The sequence below is a fragment of the Theropithecus gelada genome, chromosome 2, assembly GCF_003255815.1.
Source record: "Theropithecus gelada isolate Dixy chromosome 2, Tgel_1.0, whole genome shotgun sequence".
Classification (NCBI taxonomy): domain Eukaryota; kingdom Metazoa; phylum Chordata; class Mammalia; order Primates; family Cercopithecidae; genus Theropithecus; species Theropithecus gelada.
The window spans coordinates 97,483,847-97,507,819 of NC_037669.1; the positions used below are offsets into that span (position 1 = coordinate 97,483,847).

Here is a 23,973-nt window from a genome sequence, read left to right on the forward strand (position 1 = left end):
TTTTGAGACAAGGTCTCACTCTGTCACCCAGGCTGAAGTGCAGTGACATGATCTTGGCTCACTGCAGCTTCATCCTCCCAGGCTCAGGTGATCCTCCCACCTCAACCTCCCAAGTAGCTGGGACCACAGGCATGCACCACCATACCTGGCTAAATTTTGTAATTTTTGTAGAGACAGGGTTTCGCCACGTTACCCAGGCTGGTCTCCAAGCAATCCACTTGCCTTAGCCTTCCAAATTGCTGGGATTACAGGCGCGAGCCACCACACCTGGCCTTGTTACTTATAGAGTACAGGCAGAGTAGATTTAGCATAATTCCCAAGGGCCCTAGGATTTTCAGAACGGTCATGAGCATTGGCTTCAGCTGAAAGTCACCAGCTACGTTAGCCCCTAAAAAGAGAGTCATCCTACCCTTAGAAGCTTTGAAGCAGGGCATTGACTTTGCTCTAGGAAAGTCCTTAGATGGTCTCTTCTTCCAATATAAGGTCGTTTCATCTACATTAAAAATCTGTTGTTTAGTGTAGCCGTATTCATCAATTATCTTAGCTACATCTTTTGGCTAACTTGCTGCAGCTTCCTCATCAACACTTGCTGCTTCACATTGCACTTCTATGTTGTAGAGATGGCTTCTTTCCTTAAACCTAATGAACCAGCCTCTGCTAGCTTCAAACTTTTCTCCAACTGCTTCATCACTTTCAGCCTTCATAGAATTGAAGAGAGTTAAGACCTTGCTCTGGATTAGGCTTTGGCTAAGGGAATGTTGTAGCTGGTTTGATCTATGCAGGCCACTAAAACTTTCTTCATATCAGCAATAAAGCTGTTTTTCTTATTGTTCATGTATTCACTGGAGTAGCACTTCTAATTTCCTTCAAGAACTTTTCTTTTGCATTTACAACTTAAATAACTGTGCAGTGCAACAAACCTAGATTTCAGCCTATCTTGGCCTTCCTCACTAAGCTTAATCATTTCTGGCTTGTGATTTAAAGTGAAATTTAAAGCGATTTAAAGTGCAGCTCTGCCTTTCACTTGAACACTTAGATGCCATTGTAAGGTTATTAGTTGGCCTAATTTCAGCATTGCTGTGTCTTGGGAAATAGGAAAGCCCAAGGAGAGATAGAGAGAGGGGAGAACAGCTGGTCAGTGGAATGGTCAGAATATACACAACATTTACCAATTAAGTTTGCATCATACATGGGCCCAGTTCATGGTGCCTCAAAACAATTACAATACTAGCATATCACAGATCACCATAACAGCTGTAATGATAATAATGAAAAAAAATGAAATATTGTGAGAATTACAAAATGTGACACAGAGACACAAAGTTAGCATAAACTGTTGGAAAAATAGTGCCAATAGACTTGCTCAACACAGGGTTGCCACAAAACTTCAATTTGTAAAACACACAGTATCTGTGAAGTGCAATAAAGCAAAGCACAATAAATGAGAAATACATGTATAATTACTTTTGGCAGTGATTTAATATCTTTCTCCCTCCATTAGACCATAAACTGCAAGAGGGCAGGGATTGTGTCTATCTCATTCACGATTATAATCCCAGATCTTAGCAACATTTCTGCCAGTAAGTGCCCAATAAATATCTAGTGAATGGATAGATGGGGCTTCTCCAAGGAAGGAGAGAATGAATGGATGAGTGTGGGTTAATGAATGAGGTAAGAATGAATGTGAAATAATGGTTCATCCGCTAAGAAATAGGGGACACGGTTCAGTTCATTGGATTTGGCCCAGTTTCTGACAGAATTCTAAGGTTAAGGAGAGTTGATGATGCCAAGTACTGTGGTGGTCCTGAGCAATTAAAGAGGGATTCTGGGAAGCAGAGTGTGGAGTGTGGACAGTTCCAACTCCCTGCCAAGGGGAAGCTCATGGGCAGAGGAAGCTCACTCCAGAGGGGATATGGAAGTTCCATACCCTCTTTTGTCTGAAGAGCTGAAGTCCCTGTTTCAGGTGGTTAGGAAGTTAAAAAGTAATTTGGAGGTTATCAGAACTGATTGAATTGAGTTTGAACCTCACCTATTGCAACAGTGGGCCAGACTGCTTGACTAATGCCTTGGTGTCAATCGTACAGCTTTCTCCTTCTTGAGCTGCTGGCAGGGACCTGGCCTGACATGTCTCAGAAGGCCCTTAGTCAATGATTAGCTTATCTCAAGGCCTCGAGCCAGGGCAGCTGTCAAAGAGGGTCCCCACTGCATTCTGCACCTAGATCCTCATTGTGAAATGAAGTATGAAGCGACTGAGTAAGATCCCTATCGTCTCTGACATTTTACAATTCCAGGATTCTGCCTTCTTGTCAGAGAAGTGTACAGGCAAGCAGTCGGGCAGGTGAGAGGGCTGCAGGTGAGAGGCCCAGCCTGTGCTTGAAGAGTCGTCATCTAGGAGGCTCTGTGGCCTCCTCAGATGAATTCATTCACACTAATACCCCAAGATGGAGTCAACACCCCCTCCAGAAGCTCAGCCTTCTCAGTATCTAAAGCCCCAGCATCGATGCCTCTTTTCTTTGGGTTGAGGTCAGAGCTCTTGTGGAAGGGCATACAGTAATTCTTCACTTGCCTTTGACTGTGTACTGTGTGCACATGGAGGTAGGAGCAGACATGACTTCAACAAGGCCATGCCCCCTTGGCAAACATCTTTGAGACCAGAGAGGAAGATAGACTAGGGAAAGGATGAGGAGATAAGCACAGGGCTGCCGTGAGGTCCAGGGGAGCGGGCAGAGGTAAGAGAAAAGGCTTTAGGATACTAACTAACATATATGGAGCACTAGCATGAGCCAGGCACTATTCTAAGTGCTTTGCAGGCTTTATCTCTTTTTGCCTCACAACAGCACCTATGAGGCACTATAATTATCCCTACTTCACAGATGAAGGAATGGAGGCACAGTGAGGTTAAGTCACTTGACCAAGGGGGCCAACTAGTAATGGAGGCATTTGTTGCATCTTCTAAAGATGATGAAAGAGTACATGTGAGATTTTGTAAGTGCTTGATTCATTTCTACCGAATGAACTGGCAAATAAATAAATGCATATGTAAATGGGGGCGTAAATAGTCAGTCAGCCACGGGGGTGGGAGTGGGATCAAGGCAGGCTTAGAGAGAAGGTGCAAGAGCTGAGTCTGAAAAGGCCAGAGCAAAGTATGAAGCTGGTGAGCAGCTGTGACCATAGCTGGAGGCTTCTCTGAGCTTTCTCCTGGTTACCTCCTCCTCCCCTACATGACCAGTCAGCCAAGTGTTAAGTCCAGGGGAACATTTTGCTGCTTCCAAGTACTGTCTCGCTAGTGTTATTTGCCATAACTTGTGGCCACAGGGCAAGGTCCAGGTGTTCAGACCTTTACCTCCTGGACTTTCCAAGGCCTCCCAAAGCTCTCTGGCACCCAGGGAACGGTGTGTGTGTCGAGAGCTTAATCCGCGGGAGCATAGCCATGGTGCTCTGGGGTCCAGTGCTGGGAGCTCTGCTGGTGGTCATTGCTGGATACCTGTGCCTGCCAGGGATGCTCCGACAACGTAGGCCACGGGAGCCCCCTCTGGACAAGGGTACTGTGCCCTGGCTTGGCTATGCCATGGCTTTCCGGAAGAATATGTTTGAATTTCTGAAGCGCATGAGGAGCAAGCATGGGGATGTGTTCACAGTGCAGCTAGGGGGCCAGTACTTCACCTTTGTCATGGACCCCCTCTCCTTTGGCCCCATCCTCAAGGACACACAGAGAAAACTAGACTTTGGGCAATATGCAAAAAAACTGGTGCTGAAGGTATTTGGATACCGTTCAGTGCAAGGGGACCATGAGATGATACACTCAGCCAGCACCAAGCATCTGAGGGGAGATGGCTTGAAGGATCTTAATGAGACCATGCTGGACAGCCTGTCCTTTGTAATGCTGAAGTCGAAAGGCTGGAGTCTGGATGCCAGTTGCTGGCACGAGGACAGCCTCTTTCACTTCTGCTATTATGTCTTGTTCACAGCTGGCTACCTGAGCTTGTTCGGCTACACGAAGGACAAGGAGCAGGACCTGCTACAGGCAGGAGAGTTATTCGTGGAGTTCCGCAAGTTTGACCTTCTTTTCCCCAGGTTTGTCTACTCCCTGCTGTGGCCCCAAGAGTGGCTAGAAGTGGGCCGACTCCAGCGTCTCTTTCACAAGATGCTCTCCGTGAGCCACAGCCAGGAGAAGGAGGGCATCAGCAACTGGCTGTGCAACATGCTTCAGTTTCTGAGGGAGCAGGGGGTACCCTCAGCTATGCAGGACAAGTTCAACTTCATGATGCTGTGGGCCTCCCAGGGGAACACGGGGCCCACCTCTTTCTGGGCCCTCTTGTTCCTCCTGAAGCACCCAGAAGCTATTCGGGCTGTGAGGGAGGAAGCTACCCAGGTCCTGGGTGAGGCCAGACTGGAGACCAAGCAGTCCTTTGCCTTCAAACTCAGTGTCCTGCAACACACCCCAGTTCTGGACAGTGTGGTAGAGGAGACACTGAGGCTGAGGGCTGCACCCACCCTCCTCAGGTTGGTTCATGAAGACTATACCCTGAAGATGGCCAGTGGGCAGGAGTATCTATTCCGCCGTGGAGACATCCTGGCCCTCTTTCCCTACCTCTCAGTGCACGTGGACCCTGACATCCACCCGGAGCCCACTATCTTCAAGTACGATCGCTTCCTCAACCCTAATGGCAGCCGGAAAGTGGACTTCTTCAAGGCAGGCAAGAAGATCCACCACTACACCATGCCCTGGGGTTCAGGCGTTTCCATCTGCCCTGGGAGGTTCTTTGCACTCAGTGAGGTGAAGCTCTTTATCCTGCTTATGGTCACACACTTTGACTTAGAGTTGGTGGACCCTGACACACCACTACCCCATGTTGACCCGCAGCGCTGGGGTTTTGGCACCATGCAGCCCAGCCATGATGTGCGCTTCCGCTACCGCCTGCGTCCTATAGTGTGAGCTCGGCCAAGCCAGCTGCAAACCTGGCCAGAGGGATTCTATTGGGTCTCTCACCTGTTCTCACCCCTCTGCAGCCCAAGCCCCCATTGGCCACCCTTCCTTCTGGTCCTGTGGCACCCCCTACCTCTGTTCTGCCTGTCCTTGCTCTCTCCCTGCCTAGTCATCATTCTCTTTAAAATACCATCTCTCAGAGTGGGTTCTGCTGAACCCTCCTCTCACAGGAAGTCCAGGGGAAGGGGGAGTATCTGTGGGCAACTTGGTTTGGGAGATGATGCCTGCCTGGAGAAGTCCTGAGTACAGAAACTGGTTCCCCCCAGACATGAGTAACATGGCATCTTGCAAACATCAGCCTCCATCCTCCTACCTCGCTTTAGTTTTTTCAGCAACACTTATCGCATATCCTATGGAATTCAGGCTCTAGAACAGTGTCATCCAATATAAATATGAAGCAAGCTACATGAGTAGTGGGGTTTTTTGGTTTTGTTTGTTTGTTTATTTGTTTGTTTGTTTTGAGACAGAGTCTTGGTCTGTTGCCCAGGATGGAGTGCAGTGATGCGATCTCTGTTCACTGCAACCTCTGCCTCCTGGGTTCAAGCAATTCTCCTGCCTCAGCCTCCTAAGTAGCTGGGATTACAGGTACGTGCCGCCTTGCCCAGCTAATTTAGTTTCCTGGTAAACACATTTTTAAAAAGTAAAATGAAACAGAATTCATTTTTATAATATACTTTACTTATCCAATATATCCAAAATATTAACATTTCAACGTGATCACTGTTAAAAATTTTAACGAAATAGTTTCTACCTTCCCTTTTTCATCCTGTCTTCAAAGTCTGGTATGTACTGTATTTTTGCAGCTCTTCCCAGTTCAGGTGGCTGCCCTATTGGATGGCACAGGTCTAGAGAAACGCTACCTTTTTTTTTTTTTTTTTTTTTGAGACAGTCTCGCTCTGTTGCCCAGGCTGCAGTGCAGCGGTGTGATCTTGGCTCACTACAACCTCTGCCTCCAGGATTCAAGTAATTCTCCTGCCTCAGTCTTCTGAGTAGCTGGGATTACAGGCTCACCCCACCACACTCAGCTAGTTTCTGTATTTTTAGTAGAGACAGCATTTCACCATGTTGGCCAGGCTGGTCTCGACCTCCTGACCTCAGGTGATCCGCCTGCTTCAGCCTCCCAAAGTTCTGGGATTATAGGCACGAGCCACTGCACCCAGCCAGGATGCCTTTAATGTCGGAATTATTCAAGATCCCTCCTCAGTGCCCATGTCTCCCCCACCTCAGGGTACTGTCAACCCTCCCTTGGTTTCCATGATCATTGCTGAACTCAGAGCTTTCTCCTATCCCCAGACCCCCATGGGAGTCTCCCAGCACCTCTGACTCAGCTTGGCCAATGCAGAACTTGGCATCTGAGCCCCTGCCTCTTCCCTGAACCACTTGTTCTCCTGATTTCCCTGCTCTCTCTGCTCAGAACACTACCAATCACCCCATCTCCCAGAGACACTCTCCCTCCTCCTCTTTCACCTTCATACAAGCAGGCCCCCGTCCCGTCAGTACACCCCCTGTGATGCCTCTGAAATGTGTACCCTCTTCCCTTCTCCTACTGTCATTCTTATACCTGTGACCTCTGCATTTCTCTTCTACGCTGCTGCCAGAGGCTTTTTTGCCAAAAGCACTTCTGATTGTTACTCTTTTACTTTCCTGGTTCCCCTTCGACTTCACACACTTGATATTTAAATTTTGTCACAGATGGTCCCCCTTGCCTTCACATACCTGATGTTTAAACTTTGTCACGGTTGGTCTCCAAACTCCCCGACTTTGCAAACTTTCTCCGATGAAACCATCCCTAAAGTAGAGGTATTGCTTTTCCCGCCCATCCCAGTGCCAGCTACTCCTTCCTGGAAGCCTTCCTGGATTTCACTCATCCCATCCTCTGGCCAGAAATGGCCTCCAAACTGTGAAGCTCCTGCAGCACCATTTGTACCATAGCATATCTGTTACGTGTCGTTGCTTTCTGTATCTTGGTTTCTGCCTGCTGCCCACTTCCCCAGACTGAAGCCTACTGGAGCATGGTATTTTATTCATTTCTGACCTCCAATTCCCTAAGTGAAGATTAAATGTTAGAAATCTGACTTCCAGTCTCAGCTAATTTGCTTTCTGTCCTCAAATCATTTCCTGGCCTTAGCCCTCCAATCTATGAAATGAAGACAACGCCCCTTCCCAGCGTGCTTACCAGTGCTGCAAGAGGGTGAGGGGGTGGCTGCCATAGCTGCAGCTGGCTGATGGCAGGGCCCCAGCTGGAGCTGGGACAGGAGAAAGAACGATTGTGGGAACTGGATAGAGGGTCTTGGAGGAGGTCGGCCCAGGCTGCATGGACCCCCTGACCCAGTGATGAGCCAGTGGAGCTTCTCTCTGCTACTTCTATCTTACATCTCTGGCAGCCTCACATTTCTCCTGAGGCTGCCTGTTCTTCTCTGCCAAGAGCGTAGGCAGGGGTCTGAGCTGGGATGAGAGTCTGTCCCCAACCCTGGGCCAGGGCTTGCCTTTCTCTGAGGTCAGCTGCCCATAAATGCTGATGTCTGCCTGGGGCTTGATAAAGCTCTGCCTGGTTAGGAGAAGCTGAGATATCCCAGCCTATTCCACAAGGACCAGGAGCACAAGGAGAAGAGTTGAGTAGGGGGCATGGAAGGAGGAGAAAGGGGCTGGAAGGTGGAAGACTGTCCATGGGAAACGTACCAATGACGCCTCTGCCCAGCCAGGCCCTGTGCCCAGTACAATGGGGCTGGGGTTATGGGGAAGCAGGAACAGAGCCTTCACATACCTCCTTGGCCCTCCCTAGACCTTGGTGCTATGTCTCCTTTTATGCCTCACACCCAAGGGAATATGGACCAGGATTGGCCTGTGGATTGGCTGGGGTGGGGCTGAGGGCCTGAGTTCCCTGAGTCAGGACCAGAAGGTCTCAACTGGGAGTGACCATGTGCAGATAGGAACTTAATGGACCCTGTGGCCTTTCTGAGAGCCCCAGAGGAGATGCTTGGGACCAAGGGAAGCCTCAGCGGGTGAGGTGTGAGGTGAACGCAAGTGTACCATCCTGCAGTCAGCGATATCCAGCATAACTACAGGCCCTCCAGGAAGCAAGAGCCCCCAAGGATTGGAGTGTGGGCAGGGAGCCCAATGCCCCATGCCCACCTGCTGGCATGGGAGGGGCCCGTGGCACATGTAGCTCTCTGCCCCCTGCATGAGGACTGCTGCAGCCAACCCTGGCAGAGGCCTTGAGGCAGGAGGAAGACTGCGATCACCAAGGATGCCTCTAGTCACCACCCGCCCAACCCAGTCATTCTGCCCCCAATTCCTCATTTCTATGCCAAATGTTTTCTTCCTCTCATCCCTTTCCTCATCAGGACCTCAGAGGAAAGTCCACTAAATGTGTTCTCTCTGAAGATGGTTTATAATAAAGCAAGATCAGGGGTGGCTTTCCAATGGTGGAATTTCAGGCACCTGGGAAAGAAAAGAGATGCTTTTCTCATAGAGAATGACTGGAGTCAAAACATCACATTTCATGGCGTTGAACATGGGCAGCAGCCCTGCCCATGGGCAAAGCAACTTCTACGCTTCTCCCTAGGTCAGCCCATGGAAAGAATCCACCTTGCCTCAGAGCCTGAGGGTCAGAGGAATTCTGATTGCTTTCCTGAGACCCCTGGGAAAGGTTTGAGCAGTGCAGTCAGGGAGCCAGACCTTGTCAGGCCTTTGGGGAGACAGACAGCAACAGGAGGAACCAAGGCCCAGACCAGAAAGTAAGGCTGGAATGGAGAGGGCTTTATCCTGGCCTGGGCTGTGAGAGCTGCCGAGCTGCTCTCAAACTATATAGCACCTAAGACAGTGACAGAGAATGAGGTACCTGCAGCTAGCCCTTGCCCTCTCCTTTGGACATAGGCTTCAGGGCACTACTTGTTATATTCTTGCCTTTTGCAGCAAGTACACACTCACACATACATAGAGAAAGGCATGAAAGAACAAATAGGACTGGGTGAAGTGGCTCACGCCTGCAATCCCAGCACTTTGGGAGGCCGAGGTGGGCACATCACTTGAGCTCAGAAATTTGAGACCAACCTGGCCAACATGGTGAAACCCTGTCTCTAAAAATACAAAAATTAGCTCATGCCTGTAATCCCATCTACTCAGAAGACTGAGGCACAGGAATTGCTTGAACCTGGGAGGCAGAGGTTGCAGTGAGCTGGGATCATGTCACTGCACTCCAGCAAGACTCTGTCTCAAAAAAAGAAAGAATAGGAAACTTGCAGGCACATAACCAGACCCACTTGGACACAGTGACACAGCTGCATCATAACCACATACACAACCATATACACTATGCACAGCCCACACAGCAACACAGACACATGCACACATACTTCCCAGACACATAGACACACAGACACACACAAATCCACCAAGGCTGGTGTGACAAGCCCTGCTGGGTGTCCCTTGCCTGACATCCTCTCTGTGCATCATGGGCACAAAGTCAGGGCCTCCAAGCACCTAGACCCTGTTGGTACAGCTCAGGCTATATCTCACCAGCCAGGCTGGCAAACAAACAGAAGTTCCTTGTAGGACAAGATTTCCAGAGCTCTGAAGTAGAATTCCATCCTCCACATCCTCAAACAAATATCCACCTTCAGATCTAGAGCTTCATTTCCCAGGGAACTAGGAAGCTCAGAGTCCTTCCTGATGGTGGGGAATTGGGGGCCTTGAGGAGAAAGAACTAAAGGCAGAGCTGAGAGAGACTGGATGTGGGGAAGGCACAGGGCAACTTGTGCTACATCAAGAGACCGCCAGATGGCACATGACACATGTGCTATGACTACGCCATCAAAAGCTCAGGGGAAGAGAAGAAACAGCGGGAGAAGAAACAGCGGGCAGAATACTGCTTGCCTGTTCAATCCTCTATCAGCCATTGACTCAAAAAAAAAAAAAAAAAAAAAAAAAAACTTATCCATTCATTCCAAAAAGAATCTACTATACTCTGAGCATGTATTGAAGCACAGAGGATGCAGAGTTTACACATGGCAAAGTCCCTGCTCTCATGGAGCTTATGTTCACCCAGCCGTCTGTTCTCCTACCCTCCATTCCATCCACCAAAAAGTTTCCTTTCCTGTGTGCCACGTTCCACGTTCAATTGTGCAGGGCAGACATGGTGGGACGTGTGCAGGTTGCACCAGGTAGTTCCATGAGGTGGAAAGAGCAGTTGAGTGCTTTAGAAGCTCGAGAAAGAGAGATGCCATGTGGGCAGGTAGTTCCCTGGGGAAAGGCTTCTCAGTGGATGTGTCGGGGGGCAGGGAGAATGCCAAACATCAGAGATATGAAGAGAAAAGCACTGGGCACAGTATATCAGTCAGGAATCTTTAGGTTGCAAGTAACAAAACAACATGACTCCACACGGAAAGGAATTTATTGGTTCTTGTAACTGTCGAATCCAAGATTGGGACGAGCTTCAGAGGTGCTTTGTTTCTGAGGCTCAAACAGTGCCCTCAGGATCTGCTCACTCACATGCGCTATCTCCTTCACCTTCTGAAGTTTGGGTGGAGGAAGGAGTAGCTCCAGATCTCAAACCCTCTCAGCTTCAGTTTCATGCCTCTCTTCTCGCATGTTCTAGTGACATCGCACTTCATTGGCTCTGCCTGGGTCATGTGCCCACCCCTAAAAAAATCACCATGACCAGGGAAATGTGAAGGCAGTAACTGACCCATGTCCCATGCTCCACCCAACCTCCTCTCAAAACACAAGGCAGAGTGACCGAGCAGTGGTGTCCCAGAGAAAGTGGGATTCAGTTATAAAACAAGGGAAGGGAATACCTGGCTGGAAATTATCCTAATTACATGAGGGTGCCCACAAGAGCAAAGGCATAGAAGTTGAAATGTTCTGGAAATGAAAAGGGAATGGAGGAGTATGAGGGCTGGAAGATGTATGGGGTCCTATTTGCAAAAGCGCTAGCCTTGACATCAGACAAAGATTTTGGACTTGATTGTGCAGGTCCCAGGGAGATCTGAAGGCTCCTGAGATGGGGCCCAGGCCAAGCGTGTTCACTGCCTCCTTCTGCAGACTGCACATGGTCCTGGGACATTCCCTGGGCAGAGCACTTCCAGGCCCCCCTGATTGCCAGATGCTGGGGACACCATCAAGGCTACAAGAATGGTCCTTTTAATAGTATTTCCCAGCTGGACTACAGAGAATGTGGAACCCTGGTGAGTGGAGGACCTTAGGCTCTTTTTCCCCAGCAATGCCAGAAGGAAAATGCTTCCTCCTCCACCCGTGCATTTAACAGACACTTTCTGAAAACCTACACACTAGGCCCTGTGTTAGGGGGTTGGGTACAGCAGTGAGCCTAACCAAGATCCCCACCTTGTGGAATTCACCTGGGACAGTGTGGGTGGGGACAGTAGCACTGAACCTCACAAATAGGAAAAACATATACAACGTCTGAAAGAAATAAGTGCTATTGAAAAAATTAAAACATAGAGCATCAGGAAGATCAGGAGCATCAGAGATGGGCGAGTTTGTGTTAAATAGGTTGGACAGGTGAGTGAAAGGTGAGATCTGAGCTAAGACCTCAGGAGGTGAGAGAGTGAGCCAAGCAGACAGCTGAGAGGAGAGCAGTCCAGGAAGAGGAATCCCCAGGGGGATGTGTCAGGCGTGTTTGAGATCAGTTGTGTCTGGAGCACTGGAGGCTGGTGGACATAAGGGCAAAGAGTAGCCAGGGCGGGTGCAGATCACAGATCACATAGGCCTTAAAGGATTACCGAAAGGAGTTGGGCTTGTTAAATAAAAACTATGGGAGGCCATTGTTTGGACTAAGCTCCTGCACTAGGTCCCAGCTGACCAGACCAAACCAAAATGGAATCTGTTGTATGAAAGTTCCATTTCCTCAAACCGAAACTAAGTTGTTATCTGACCTTTGAGACTCCTGGAGACAGAGTTAACAGCCAAATTCCCAAACATGACAGTTTCAGTTGACGTGATAATGCAGACAGTAACCAAGCTCATGATAATGAAGTTTCCCCTGTTTTAATCATCATTAAAAAGTAACCTGATGTCAAACACCCTGTTCCAGCCGTATATAGAAAGTAACTTTGAAATGACCAGTCTGGCCCTGTGCAGTGGCTCACACCTGTAATCCCAGCACTTTGGGAGGCTGAGGCAGGCAGATTGCTTGAGCCAAGGGGTTCCAGTCCAACCTGGGTAACATAGTGAGACCCTGTCTCTACAAAAAAATATAAAAATTAGCCAGGTGTGGTGGTGTGCTCCTGCAGTCCTAGCTACTTGAGGGGCTGAGATGGGAGGATCACTTGAGCTCAGGAGGTGGTGGCTGCAGTGAGCCATGATTGTGGGAGTGGACTTCAGCCTGGGTGACAGAGTGAGACCCTGTGTCAAAAAAAAAAAACAAAAAACCAATCTTCTTTTTTTTCTTCATTTCTTCCTGCTTTCGACAGCCCTTTCCTGTCTATACCCAGCTCATTGGAATACTCTTTCTATTTTATGTAGTGAATCTGTTCCTGATTCAATGAGTGTATCGCCTGATTCTAGAGTTGCCAATAACGCTGAGACCTTGAAACTAAATTTGTTATAATCTGGTGTTTTGACAGGCTGATGCTCTGAGGAAGGAGGGAGTAAAGACTGAGAGTGTCAGGATCACTCTGGCTGCTAGGTGCAGATGAGAAGGGAGGAGAGCAAGAGAGAGGAAGCACAGGGGCCAGTTGAAAAACTATTGCAGCAATTCTCCAGCCTGGCCAACATGGTGAAACTCCATTTCAAATAAAAATACAAAAATTAGGGCCAGGCATGGTGGCTCACACCTGTCATCCCAGCACTTTGGGAGGCCAAGGTGGGTGGATCCCGAGGTCAAGAGATCAAGACCATCCTGGCCAACATGGTGAAACCTTGTCTCTACTAAAAATACAAAAATTAGCTGGGCATGGTGGCAGGCACCTGTAGTTCCAGCTACTCAGGAGGCTGAGGCAAGAGAATCGCTTGAACCCAGGAGGTGGAGGTTGCAGTAAGCTGAGATTGCGCCATTGCTCTCCAACCTGGGCAACAAGAGTGAGACTCCATCTCAAAAAAAAAAAGAAAAAGAAAAAGAAAAAGAAATACAAAAATTAGCTGGGCGTGGTGGCAGGCGCCTATAGTCCCAGCTACTTGGGAGGCTGAGGCAGGAGAATCGCTTCAACCCGGGAGGAGGAGGCTGCAGTCACTGCACTCCAGCCTGGGCAACACAGCAATAGAGCAAGACACTGTCAGAAGGAAGGAAGGAAAGGAAGGAAGGAAGGAAGGAAACAAGGAAGGAAGGAAGGAAGGAAGGAAGGAAGGAAGGAAGGAAGGAAGGAAGGAAGGAAGGAAGGAAGGATCATTGTAGGAATTCAGAGAAGAAAGCGTGGTGTCCTGGAAGCAAGTGAAGAAAGTGGAGGAAGAAGGCAGGGGCGAGCAAATGCTGCTGATGGTTGAGAACTGAGAACTGACCACTGGCTTTAGCAACACGGTAACTGAGGCCCCTGGAGACAGCACTTTGAGTGGATGCCCAATTGAGCTGGTTCCCATCTATTCCCATCAGACTGAGGTTTGGTCACTCAGGCTGATTTATTCCCCACATCCTCCTTGTTAGGGGAGTTCTCAGACTGCCTCTCCCCAAGGTCATTCATGCCAGTCATTTCTTCTTGGGCAGTAAGTATGCTGCTCTCAGAACAGTTGGATAATGGGACCTGGGCAGTGCCAGGTGCCAGGTGCCATCCAAGCACAGCGGCCAGGAAAGCCTTCAGGTACTGGCGGAAGCGGCGACTGGAGAAGGCATACAGGATGGGTGAAAAGCAGCAGTGAAGGAAGGCGATGCTCTCTGTCACCTGGAGTGCGTAGTCTAGATGCTGGCTGACCTTACAGTTCCCGAATACTTGCAGGTCCAACAGTGTATGCAGAAACAAGGTGAGATTGTATGGGAACCATAGCACGAAGAAGGCCACCACCAAGGCTGCAGCTATTTTTAGAGCCCGGCCCTGGCCTGGGGGCCTCAGCCTCACCAAGACACAACCAATACGGGCATAGAAGAAGATCATGACAAGGAGTGGAAGGAGAAACCCTAGGAGGTTCTGCTGGAAGCGGAGGAAGAGCTTCCAAATGGTCCCATGCCCGCCGAAATCTGCGTGGCAGTTCCACACACCCTTGGGATTTTCATGTGTCTGTACAAAGACCATATCAGGGATGGAGACGGCCAGGGACACAGCCCATACTATGGTAGCAAGGAGCAGGCTCTTGGCCCGGGTTCTCAGCCTGTGGTAGGGCTGAGCATGAACAATCTCCAGGTACTTGTCCAGGCTCATGCAGCTAATGAAAAAGATGCCACTGTAAAAGTTAGTAGTATAAAGAGTGCTCACCATCTTGCACAAGAAACTCCCAAAGACCCAATGCCAGGCCACGGAGATGCCCCAGAAGGGCAGTGTCACCAGAAACAGAAGGTTGGAGATGGCCAGATTCAGCAGATAGACCTCAGTCATCTGCCTGCGAGGCACGTACCGGAGCAAGACCATGAGAAGAAGGAGGTTCCCGCTCAGGCCCAACACAAAAATCAGGCTATAGAAGACTGGCAGGAAGATTTTGCCAAAGGACACCACTGCATCCTTCCTGCAGAGCATGAAGGTCACCTCATCCAGGTAGTCATAGTAATAGAAGCTGCTATTCTCAGGACCGGCATCCTCAGTGGTGAGTGGCTGTGGAGAGGCAGTGGCGGCCATGTTGGAAGGAAGTGCCCAGTCCCGATGTCCTGTAGAGGCGTGGGGGAAAAATATGGTGAGACCTAGCATTCTCTATATTTCTCTAAACCCACTTTTGCTGCTGCACTGGAATGTCCAATAGACTCTTCAAATCTACATCAGCACCTACAGTCCAGCAAGTAAGAGCACAAGCTTAGGGAGCCATCTGCACCACTTAATGGTTATGTCACCAAGATATCCCCCTCACCTTTGTCTTATAACTGAATCCCACTTACTCTGGGACACTTACTCTTGGATAAGCGACTAAGCTTTAGGTGTTCTCAGAGTATGTAATTCTTTCATTATGGTTTTGTTTCTTTATTTTTCTCCTTCATTATTTAAAAATACCTATAGTGTTTTTCAAATTCTTCTTTATTCTTTAGGGATATCAATTCATCTATTTAATATGTCTCCTGACCCTTCCTCATGTATGGCTTATAATTTTTTTTAATGGCAGCTTAGCTTCAGTGGAGCTTTTTTTTAAAAATTTTGTTTATTAAACTTTAAGTTCTGGGATACATGTGCAAAACGTGCAGGTTTGTTACATAGTTATACACATGCCATGGTGGTTTGCTACACCCATCAACCTGTCATTTACATTAGGTATTTCTTCTTCTTTTTTTTTTTTATTATACTTTAAGTTCTAGGGTACATGTGCACAGTGAGATATTTCTTCTAATGTTATCCCTCCCCTAGCCCCCAAGCCCCCAACAGGCCAGGGTGTGTGATGTTCCCCTCCCTGTGTCCATGTGTTCTCATTGTTCAGCTCCCACTTATGAGTGAGAACATGCAGTGTTTGGTTTTCTGTTCTTGTGTTAGTTTGCTGAGAATGATGGCTTCCAGCTTCATCCACGTCCCTGCAAAGGACATGAACTCATCCTTTTTATGGCTGCATAGTATTCCATCCTGTGTATGTGCCACATTTTCTTTATCCAGTCTATCACTGATGGACATTTGGGTTTGTTCCAAGTCTTTACTATTGTCAACAGTGCTGCAATAAACATATGTATGCACGTGTGTCTTTATAGTAGAATGATTAATAATCCTTTAGGTATATACCCAGTAAGGGGATTTCTGGGTCAAATGGTATTTCTGGTTCTAGATCCTTGAGGAATTGCCACACTGTCTTCCACAACGGTTGAACTAATTTACACTCCCACCAACAGTGTAAAAACATTCCTATTTCTCCACATCCTCTCAAGCCATCTGTTGTTTCCTGACTTTTTAATGATCACCATTCTGACTGGGATTAGATGGTATCTCATCTCATTGTGGTTTTTATTTGCATTTCTCTAATGACCAGTAATGATGAGCTTTTTTTTTCATGTCTGTTGGCCGCATAAATGTCTTCTTTTGAGAAGTATCTGTTCATATCCTTCACCCACTTTTTGATGGGGTTGTTTTCTTCTTGTAAATTTGTTTAAGTTATTTGTAGATTCTGGATATTAACCCTTTGTCAGATGGATAGATTGCAAACATTTTCTCCTGTTCTGTAGGTTGCCGGTTCACTCTGATGATAGTTTATTTTGCTGTGCAGAAGCTCTTTAGTTTAATTAGATCCCATTTGTCAATTTTGGCTTTTGTTGCCATTGCTTTTGGTGTTTTAGTCATGAAGTCTTTGCCTATGCCTATGCCTATGTCCTGAATGGTATTGCCTAGGTTTTCTTCTAGCGTTTTTACGGTTTTAGGTCTTACATTTAGGTCTTTCATTCATCTTGAGTTTACTTTTGTATAAGGTGTAAGGAATGGGTCCAGTTTCAGTTCTCTGCATATGGCTAGCCAGTTTTCCCAACACCATTTATTAAATAGGGAATCCTTTCCCCATTGCTTGTTTTTGTCACGTTTGTCAAAGATCAGATGGTTGTAGACCTGTGATGTTATTTCTGAGGCCTGTGTTCTGTTCCATTTGTCTATATATCTGTTTTGGTACCAGTACTATGCTGTTTTGGTTACTGTATCCTTGTAGTATAGTTTGAAGTCAGGTAGTGTGATGCCTCCAGCTTTTTTCTTTTTGCTTAGGATTGTCTTGGTTACATGGGCTCTTTTTTTGGTTCCATATGAAATTTAAAGTAGTTTTTTTCTAATTCAGTGAATAAAGTCAATGGTAGCTTGATGGGGATAGCATTGAATCTATAAATTATTTTGGGCAGTATGGCCATTTTCACGATATTCATTCTTCCTATCCATGAGCATGGAATGTTTTTCCATTTGTTTGTGTCCTCTCTTATTTCCTTGTAGTTCTCCTTGAACAGGTTCTTCACATCCCTTGTAAGTTGTATTCTTAGGTATTTTATTCTCCTTGTAGCATTTGTGAATGGGAGTTCACTCATGATGTGGCTCTCTGTTTGTCTGTTATTGGTGTATAGGAATGCTTTTGATTTTTGCACACTGATTTTGTTTTCTGACTTTGCAGAAGTTGCTTATCAGCTTAAGGAGATTTTGGGCAGAGACGATGGGGTTTTCTAAATATACAATCATGTCATCTGCAAACATAGACAATTTGACTTCCTCTCTTCCTATCTGAATACGCTTTATTTCTTTCTATTGCCTGACTGCCCTGGCCAGAACTTCCAATACTATGTTGAACAGGAGTGGTGAGAGAGGGCATCCTTGTCTTGTGCTGGTTTTCAAAGGGAATGCTTCCAGATTTTGCCCATTCAGTATGATATTGGCTGTGGGTTTCTCATCAATAGCTCTTACTATTTTGAGATATGTTCCATCAGTACCTAGTTTATGGAGAGTTTTCAGCATGAAGGGGTGTTGAATTTTATTGAAGGCCTTTTCTGCATCTATTGAGATAATAATGTGGTTTTGTCATTGGTTCTGTTTATGTGATGGATTACATTTATTGATTTGCATATGTTGAACTAACCTTGCATCCCACGGATGAAGCTGACTTGATGGTGGTAGATAAGCTTTTTGATGTGCTGCTGGATTTGGTTTTTTTATTGAGTATTTTATTGAGAATTTTAGCATCAATGTTCATCAGGGATATTGGCCTGAAATTTTCTTTTTTTGTTGTGTCTTTGCCAGGTTTTGGTATCAGGATGATGCTGGCCTAATAAAATGAGTTAGGGAGGATTCCCTCTTTTTTTCTATTGTTTAGAATAGTTTTGGAAGGAATGGTACCAGCTCCTGTTTGTACCTCTGATAGAATTCAGCTGTGAATCTGTCTGGTCCTGGGCTTTTTTTGGTTGGGAGGCTATTAATTACTGCCTCAATTTCAGAACTTGTTATTGCTCTCTTCAGGGATTCCACTTCTTCCTGGTTTAGTCTTAAGAGGGTGTATGTGTCCAGGAATTTATCCATTTCTTCTAGATTTTCTAGTTTATTTGTGTAGAGGTGTTTATAGTATTCTCTGATGCGTCTATAGTATTCTCTGAATGTGTCTACTTGATTCTTGTCTCTTTTCTTCTTTATCAGTCTGGCTAGTGGTCTATCTATTTTATTGATCTTTTCAAAAAACCAGCTCCTGGATTCATTGATTTTTTGAAGGGTTTTTCATCTCTCTCTCTCCTTCAGTTCTACTCTGATCTTAGTTATTTCTTGTCTTCTGCTAGCTTTTGAATTTGTTTGCTCTTGCTTCTCTAGTTCTTTTAATTGTGATGTTAGGCTGTCGATTTTAGATCTTTCCTGCTTTCTCCTGTGGGCATTTAGTGCTATAAATTTTCCTCTAAACACTGCTTTAGCTGTGTCCCAGAGATTTTAATACGTTGTGTCTTTGCTCTCATTGGTTTCAAAGAACTTATTTATTTCTGCCTTCATTTCGTTATTTACCCAGTAGTCGTTCAGAAGCAGGTTCTTTAGTTTCCATGTAGCTGTGTAGTTTTGAGTGAGTTTCTTAATCCTGAACTCTAACTTGATTGCACTGTGGTCTGAGAGACTGTTTGTTATGATTTCCATTCTTTTGCATTTGCTGAGGAGTGTTTTACTTCCAATTATGTGGTCAACTTTAGAATAAGTGTGATGTTTTGGTATCAGGATGCTGAGAAGAATGTATATTCTATGGATTTGGGGTGGAGAGCTCTGTAGATGTCTATTAGGTCCACTTGGTCCAGAGGTGAGTTCAAGTCCTGAATATCCTTGCTAATTTTCTGTCTCATTAGTCTGTCTACTATTGACAGTGAGGTGTTAAAGTCTCCCATTATTATTGTGTGGGAGTCTAAGTCTCTTTGTAGTCTCTGAGAACTTGTTTTATGAATCTGGGTGCTCCTGTATTGGGTGCATATATATTTAGGATAGTTAGCTCTTCTTGTTGCATTGATCCCTTTACCATTTTGTAATGCCCTTCTTTGTCTTTTTGATCTTTGTTAGTTTAAAGTCTGTTTTTTCAGAGACTAGGATTGCAACCCCTGCTTTTTTTTTTTTGCTCTCCATTTGCTTGGTAAATATTCCTCCATCCCTTTATTTTGAGCCTATGTGTGTCTTTGGATGTGAGATGGGTCTCCTGAATACAGCATACCGATGGGTCTTGACTCTTTTTTTTGTTGTTTTCTCTCTTTTTTGAGATGGAGTCTCGCTCTGTTGCCCAGGCTGGAGTGCAGTGGCCAGATCTCGGCTCACTGCAAGCTCCGCCTCCCGGGTTTACTGCCATTCTCCTGCCTCAGCCTCCCAAGTATCTGGGACTACAGGTGCCCGCCACCTCGCCCGGCTAGTATTTTGTATTTTTTAGTAGAGAAGGGGTTTCACCGTGTTAGCCAGGATGGTCTCGATCTCCTGACCTTGTGATCCACCTGTCTCGGCCTCCCAAAGTGCTGGGATTACATGCTTGAGCCACTGTGCCCGGCCGGGTCTTGACTCTTTATCAAATTTGCCAGTCTGTGTCTTTTAATTGGGGCATTTAGCCTGTTTACATTTAAGGTTAATATGTGTGAATTTGATCCTGTCATTATGATGCTAGCTGGTTATTTTGCCCTTTAGTTGATGCAGTTTCTTCATAGGTGTCGATGGTCTTTACAATTTGGTATGTTTTTGCAGTGGCTGGTACCAGTTTGTCCTTTCTATGTTTAGTGCTTCCTTCAGGAGCTCTTGTAAGGCAGGCCTGTTTGTGACAAAATCTCTCAGCATTTGCTTGTCTGTAAAGGATTTTATTGCTCCTTCACTCATGAAGCTTAGTTTGGCTGGATATGAAATTCTGGATGGAAAATTCTTCTCTTTAAGAATGTTAAATATTGGACTCCCACTCTCTTCTGGCCTGTAGGGTTTCTGCAGAGAGATCCGCTGTTACTCTGATGGGCTTCCCTTTGTGGGTAACCAACCTTTCTCTCTGGCTGCCCTTAACATTTTTTCCTTCATTTCAACCTTGGTGAATCTGAAAATTATGTGTCTTGGGGTTGCTCTTCTCGAGGAGTACCTTTGCGGTGTTCTCTGTATTTCCTGAATTTGAATGTTGGCCTGTCTTGCTAGGTTGGAGAAGTTCTTCTGGATAATATCCTGAAGAATGTTTTCCAACTTGGTTCCATTCTCTCCATCACTTTCAGGTACACCAATCAAATGTAGATTTGGTCTTTTCACATAGTCTCCATATTTCTTGGAGGCTTTGTTCATTCCTTTATATTCTTTTTTCTCTAATATTGTTTTCACCCTTTATTTCATTAAGTTGATCTTCAATCTCTGATATCCTTTCTTCTGCTTGATTGATTCAGCTATTGATCCTTGTGTATGCTTCACGAAGTTCTTGTGCTGTGTTTTTCAGCTCCATCAGGTCATTTATATTCTTCTCTAAACTGGTCATTCTAGTTAGCAATTCCTCTAACTGTTTTTCAAGGTTCTTAGCTTCCTTGCATTGGGTTAGAACATGCTCCTTTAGCTCAGAGGAGTTTGTTATTACACACCTTCTGAAGCCTACTTCTGTCAATTCGTCAAACTCATTCTCCATCCAGTTTTGTTCCCTTGCTAGTGAGGAGTTGTGATCATTTGGAGGAGAAGAGGCATTCTGGTTTTGTGAATTTTTAGACTTTTTGCACTAGTTTTTCCTCATCTTCGTGGATTTATCTACCTTTGGTCTTTGATGTTGGTGGCCTTCGGATGGGGTTTCTGTGTGGATGTATTTTTGTTGATGCTATTCCTGTCTGTTTGTTAGTTTTCCTTCTAACAGTCAGGTCCCTTTGCTGCAGGTCCGCTGGAGTTTGCTGGAGGTCCACTCCAGACCCTGTTTGCCTGGGTATCACTAGCAGAGGCTGCAGAATGGCAAATATTGCTGCCTGTTTCTTCCTCTGGAAGCTTCATCCCAGAGGGGCACCCACCAGATGCCAGCCAGAGCTCTCCTGTGTGAGGTATCTGTCAACCCCTGCTGGGAGGTGTCTCCCAGTGAGGAGGCACAGGGGTCAGGGACCCACTTGAGGAGGCAGTCTGTCCCTTAGCAGAGCTCAAGTGCTGTGCTGGGAGATCCACTGCTCTCTTCAGAGCCAGCAGGCAGGAACATTTAAGTCTGCTGAAGCTGCGCCCATAGCCACCCCTCCCCCCAGGTGCTCTGTCCCAGGGAAATGGGAGTTTTAGCTATAAGCCCCTGACTGGGGCTGCTGCCTTTCTTTCAGAGATGCCCTGCCCAGAGAGGAGGAATCTAGAGAGGGAGCCTGGCTACAGTGGCTTTGCCAAGCTGCAGTGGCCTCTGCCCAGTTCGAACTTCCCAGTGGCTTTGTTTACACTGTGAGGGGAAAACTGCCTACTTAAGCCTCAGTAATGGCAGACGCCCATGGGGCTTGTTTTAACCATAAATGTCCAACGCATCCACCCTGGCTTTGGGTTTTCTTTACTCCTGTCACCTGAGGATTTCCCTTGCTTTTTGAGAGTTTTAAAATATTTTATTTGTAAATAGTTTCATATCAATATTTTCTTTTCTTTCTTTTTTTTTTTTTTGAGATGGAGTCTCGCTCTGTCACCCAGGCTGGAGTGCAGTGGTGCAACTTCGGCTCATTGCAAGCTCCACCTCCTGGGTTCAGGCCATTCACCTGCCTCAGCCACCCGAGTAGCTGGAACTACAGGCACCCACCACTATGCCCAGCTAATTTTTTGTATTTTTAGTAGAGAGGGGGTTTCACCATGTTAGCCAGGATGGTCTCGATCTCCTGACCTCATGATCCGCCCGCCTTGGCCTCCCAAAGTGCTGGGATTACAGGCGTGAGCCACCGCGCCTGGCCTCATATCAATATTTTCAATGACAAATATTTAATATTTTAAATATTTTATCCAGTATTTCTGTTTGCAGCAGAAAGGTGTGATCCATCATGTTGATGGGCTCAGAACCTACTAAACTTTCTACCTCTCAGTTTCCTCATCTTTAAAATGAAAATAATAACTGTGCCTATCTGGCAATGTTCTTGTTATGCTTAAATGTGATAATACATGCAGAGCACTTTAAGTTCTACAAAACTGACTGGAACATAGCAAGCATTCAATAAATGCGAGCTTAAATTATTGCTTTGCCCAGAACTGAGTTCATCATCTCCCCACCAGCCCCTTTCTTCTTTCCTAGGCCTATCTAACTGAATGACTCCACCAACTACTCAGTCACCTAAGACTGAAACATGGAATATCTTGCAGATTCTTTCCTCCTCACCCTCACAACCACCCTGTGAGTCTCTCCTCTTGAATCAGCCCACTTGTCTCTAAGTCCCATAAAAATATGTACATGACACTCTTTTAATGAAATTAAGACAAATGAAACAAAACATATATACTTTTGAAGGAGTACAAATAGATAACAGGAAGGCATAGGAATGAGAGGCACCTTCAAGATGGCAGGTGCCTGGGCAGAAGCCAGCAGTATGGGATTGGGGTGGACCATGGAGATGGGATGAGTCACTGTCCACGGTCAAGTGTCATCTAAGGCAGTGACATCCCAGAATTTTATTGCTTTGTTTAAAATAATTTTTTGATGAGAGCTTCACATAAACCAGTGATACAAGTATGTCATGAACTAAGAATTAGGCTCAAACCTGTAGTGCATTCCAGGAGAAAGAGAGGGGAAGACAGACTTCACGTTGAACAAAGAGCATTCACCAATGGGGAAGGGGACTTGAGGAGGAGAGAGGAAGGAGATAAAAAGAAATTTGTGGCCCAAGCAGGCAATCGTGAAGAGCCACTAAAGAGGGGCCTGTAGACTACTCAGGGTCACGGGCCACAAACTGAGAAATGCAAATCAGCTCTACCCCACACTTCTGGATTTTATTTTTAAATATTTTACTTGCATGAGTTTGAACTTTTTAATATGTTCAATACCCCTTAGTATTTATTCTGTAAATTATTTATTCTTTTAATGGGTGGGATGCTCATTTTATGAGGTCTTATAATAGTGAGGATGTTAGCTTTTTTCATATATATTGCAAACATTTTCCTTAGCCCTTTCTGATAAAAGTTTTATCCCCTTTTTTCAGGCAGACTTCGGAATAAATGTTGACTTGGGTCCTCAGTTGGCCCAAAGTATCTGTGATACCATGATCTCATGGCTGGTGGAACATTTCAGTGCTACTGAAGCAGAACCTCTTCTGAGGGAGTCCTGGAGTCCTCCCACTCTGTGAGCCTCTGCCCCACCCTTGGGCTCCTATCCAATGGCATCTGGACCAGATGCTGTGGAAACCACACATGACCTGTCCCCACCCCAGGAGCTCAGCCTGAGTGGCTTTATCTAAGGCCCAGCTCTGTTCCTGATCAACCTCAGGCACTTTACCCAGTGCCTTTTGTTTTGTTTTGTTTTGTTTTGTTTTTTGCTGTTCTTCCTGTCCTCTCCTCTGCACCAGGGGCCTCCTGGCCTTCAACTCCTCCCTTTTCTGGGCAGCAGTAAGGACACTCCTAGCATATGGCTGGAGCTGGGAGCCTGTGAGCTGCTGCAGAAGGAGGATGTGAGGAGTGTACTCGGGCCTTATCAGGGCTTATTACTCAGGAGGTGACATTGATTAAACACCAGCTTTTCTGAGCTGCTGACATGGACCTTGATCTTGACTTGATTTCTCAAAGCCCCCTGACTTTTGTTTTAGCAAACAACCAAGTCTGATGAATGTTTCAATCAAAGCCAGAGGTCAGAGTCAGCGGACCCTGCTAGTCCAGGCCACCTTTGTTCTCCCTCTACATGGAACACTCTATCCCCTTCCCACTCAAGGTCTTTAGCCTCCTGATCTCTCACTCTGGGAATCTTTCCAGGTCATCCTCACTTCTGGAGCAACCATCCTCCTATCACTTTCATCAGTAAAGCCAACAACAATGACAACAGCAATCAGGCCTTTACCCTCCTGATCTCTCACTCTGGGAATCTTT

The 23,973-nt window shown here is 46.2% G+C and overlaps 2 protein-coding genes across 3 annotated transcripts; one reads left to right on the plus strand and one right to left on the minus strand.

Moving 5' to 3' along the window:
• On the minus strand, positions 1-14,968 carry ACKR2 (atypical chemokine receptor 2). Its single transcript, XM_025374888.1, has 3 exons — positions 13,215-14,968; positions 12,182-12,186; positions 1-14 (listed from the first exon to the last, which is right to left on the minus strand). The coding sequence occupies exon 1, from the start codon at positions 14,770-14,772 to the stop codon at positions 13,549-13,551; it is 1,224 nt and encodes a 407-aa protein (XP_025230673.1). The 5' UTR covers positions 14,773-14,968; the 3' UTR covers positions 1-14; positions 12,182-12,186; positions 13,215-13,548.
• On the plus strand, positions 3,089-23,973 carry LOC112618174 (7-alpha-hydroxycholest-4-en-3-one 12-alpha-hydroxylase). 2 transcript variants are annotated; one of them, XM_025374883.1, is made up of 2 exons: positions 3,089-4,777; positions 23,097-23,973. In XM_025374883.1, exons 1-2 carry the CDS (start codon positions 3,431-3,433, stop codon positions 23,238-23,240), a joined length of 1,491 nt encoding a protein of 496 aa, XP_025230668.1. In that variant the 5' UTR covers positions 3,089-3,430; the 3' UTR covers positions 23,241-23,973. The 2 variants fall into 2 exon arrangements, with proteins under 2 accessions (XP_025230668.1, XP_025230667.1); XM_025374882.1 differs by lacking the exon at positions 23,097-23,973 and having other exon boundaries at positions 3,089-4,956.

Excerpts from the sequence above, each read along its gene's own strand:
- LOC112618174 (XM_025374882.1), top strand. The coding sequence starts at position 3,431 with ATGGTGCTCTGGGGTCCAGTGCTGGGAGCTCTGCTGGTGGTCATTGCT.
- ACKR2 (XM_025374888.1), bottom strand. The coding sequence starts at position 14,772 with ATGCTAGGTCTCACCATATTTTTCCCCCACGCCTCTACAGGACATCGG.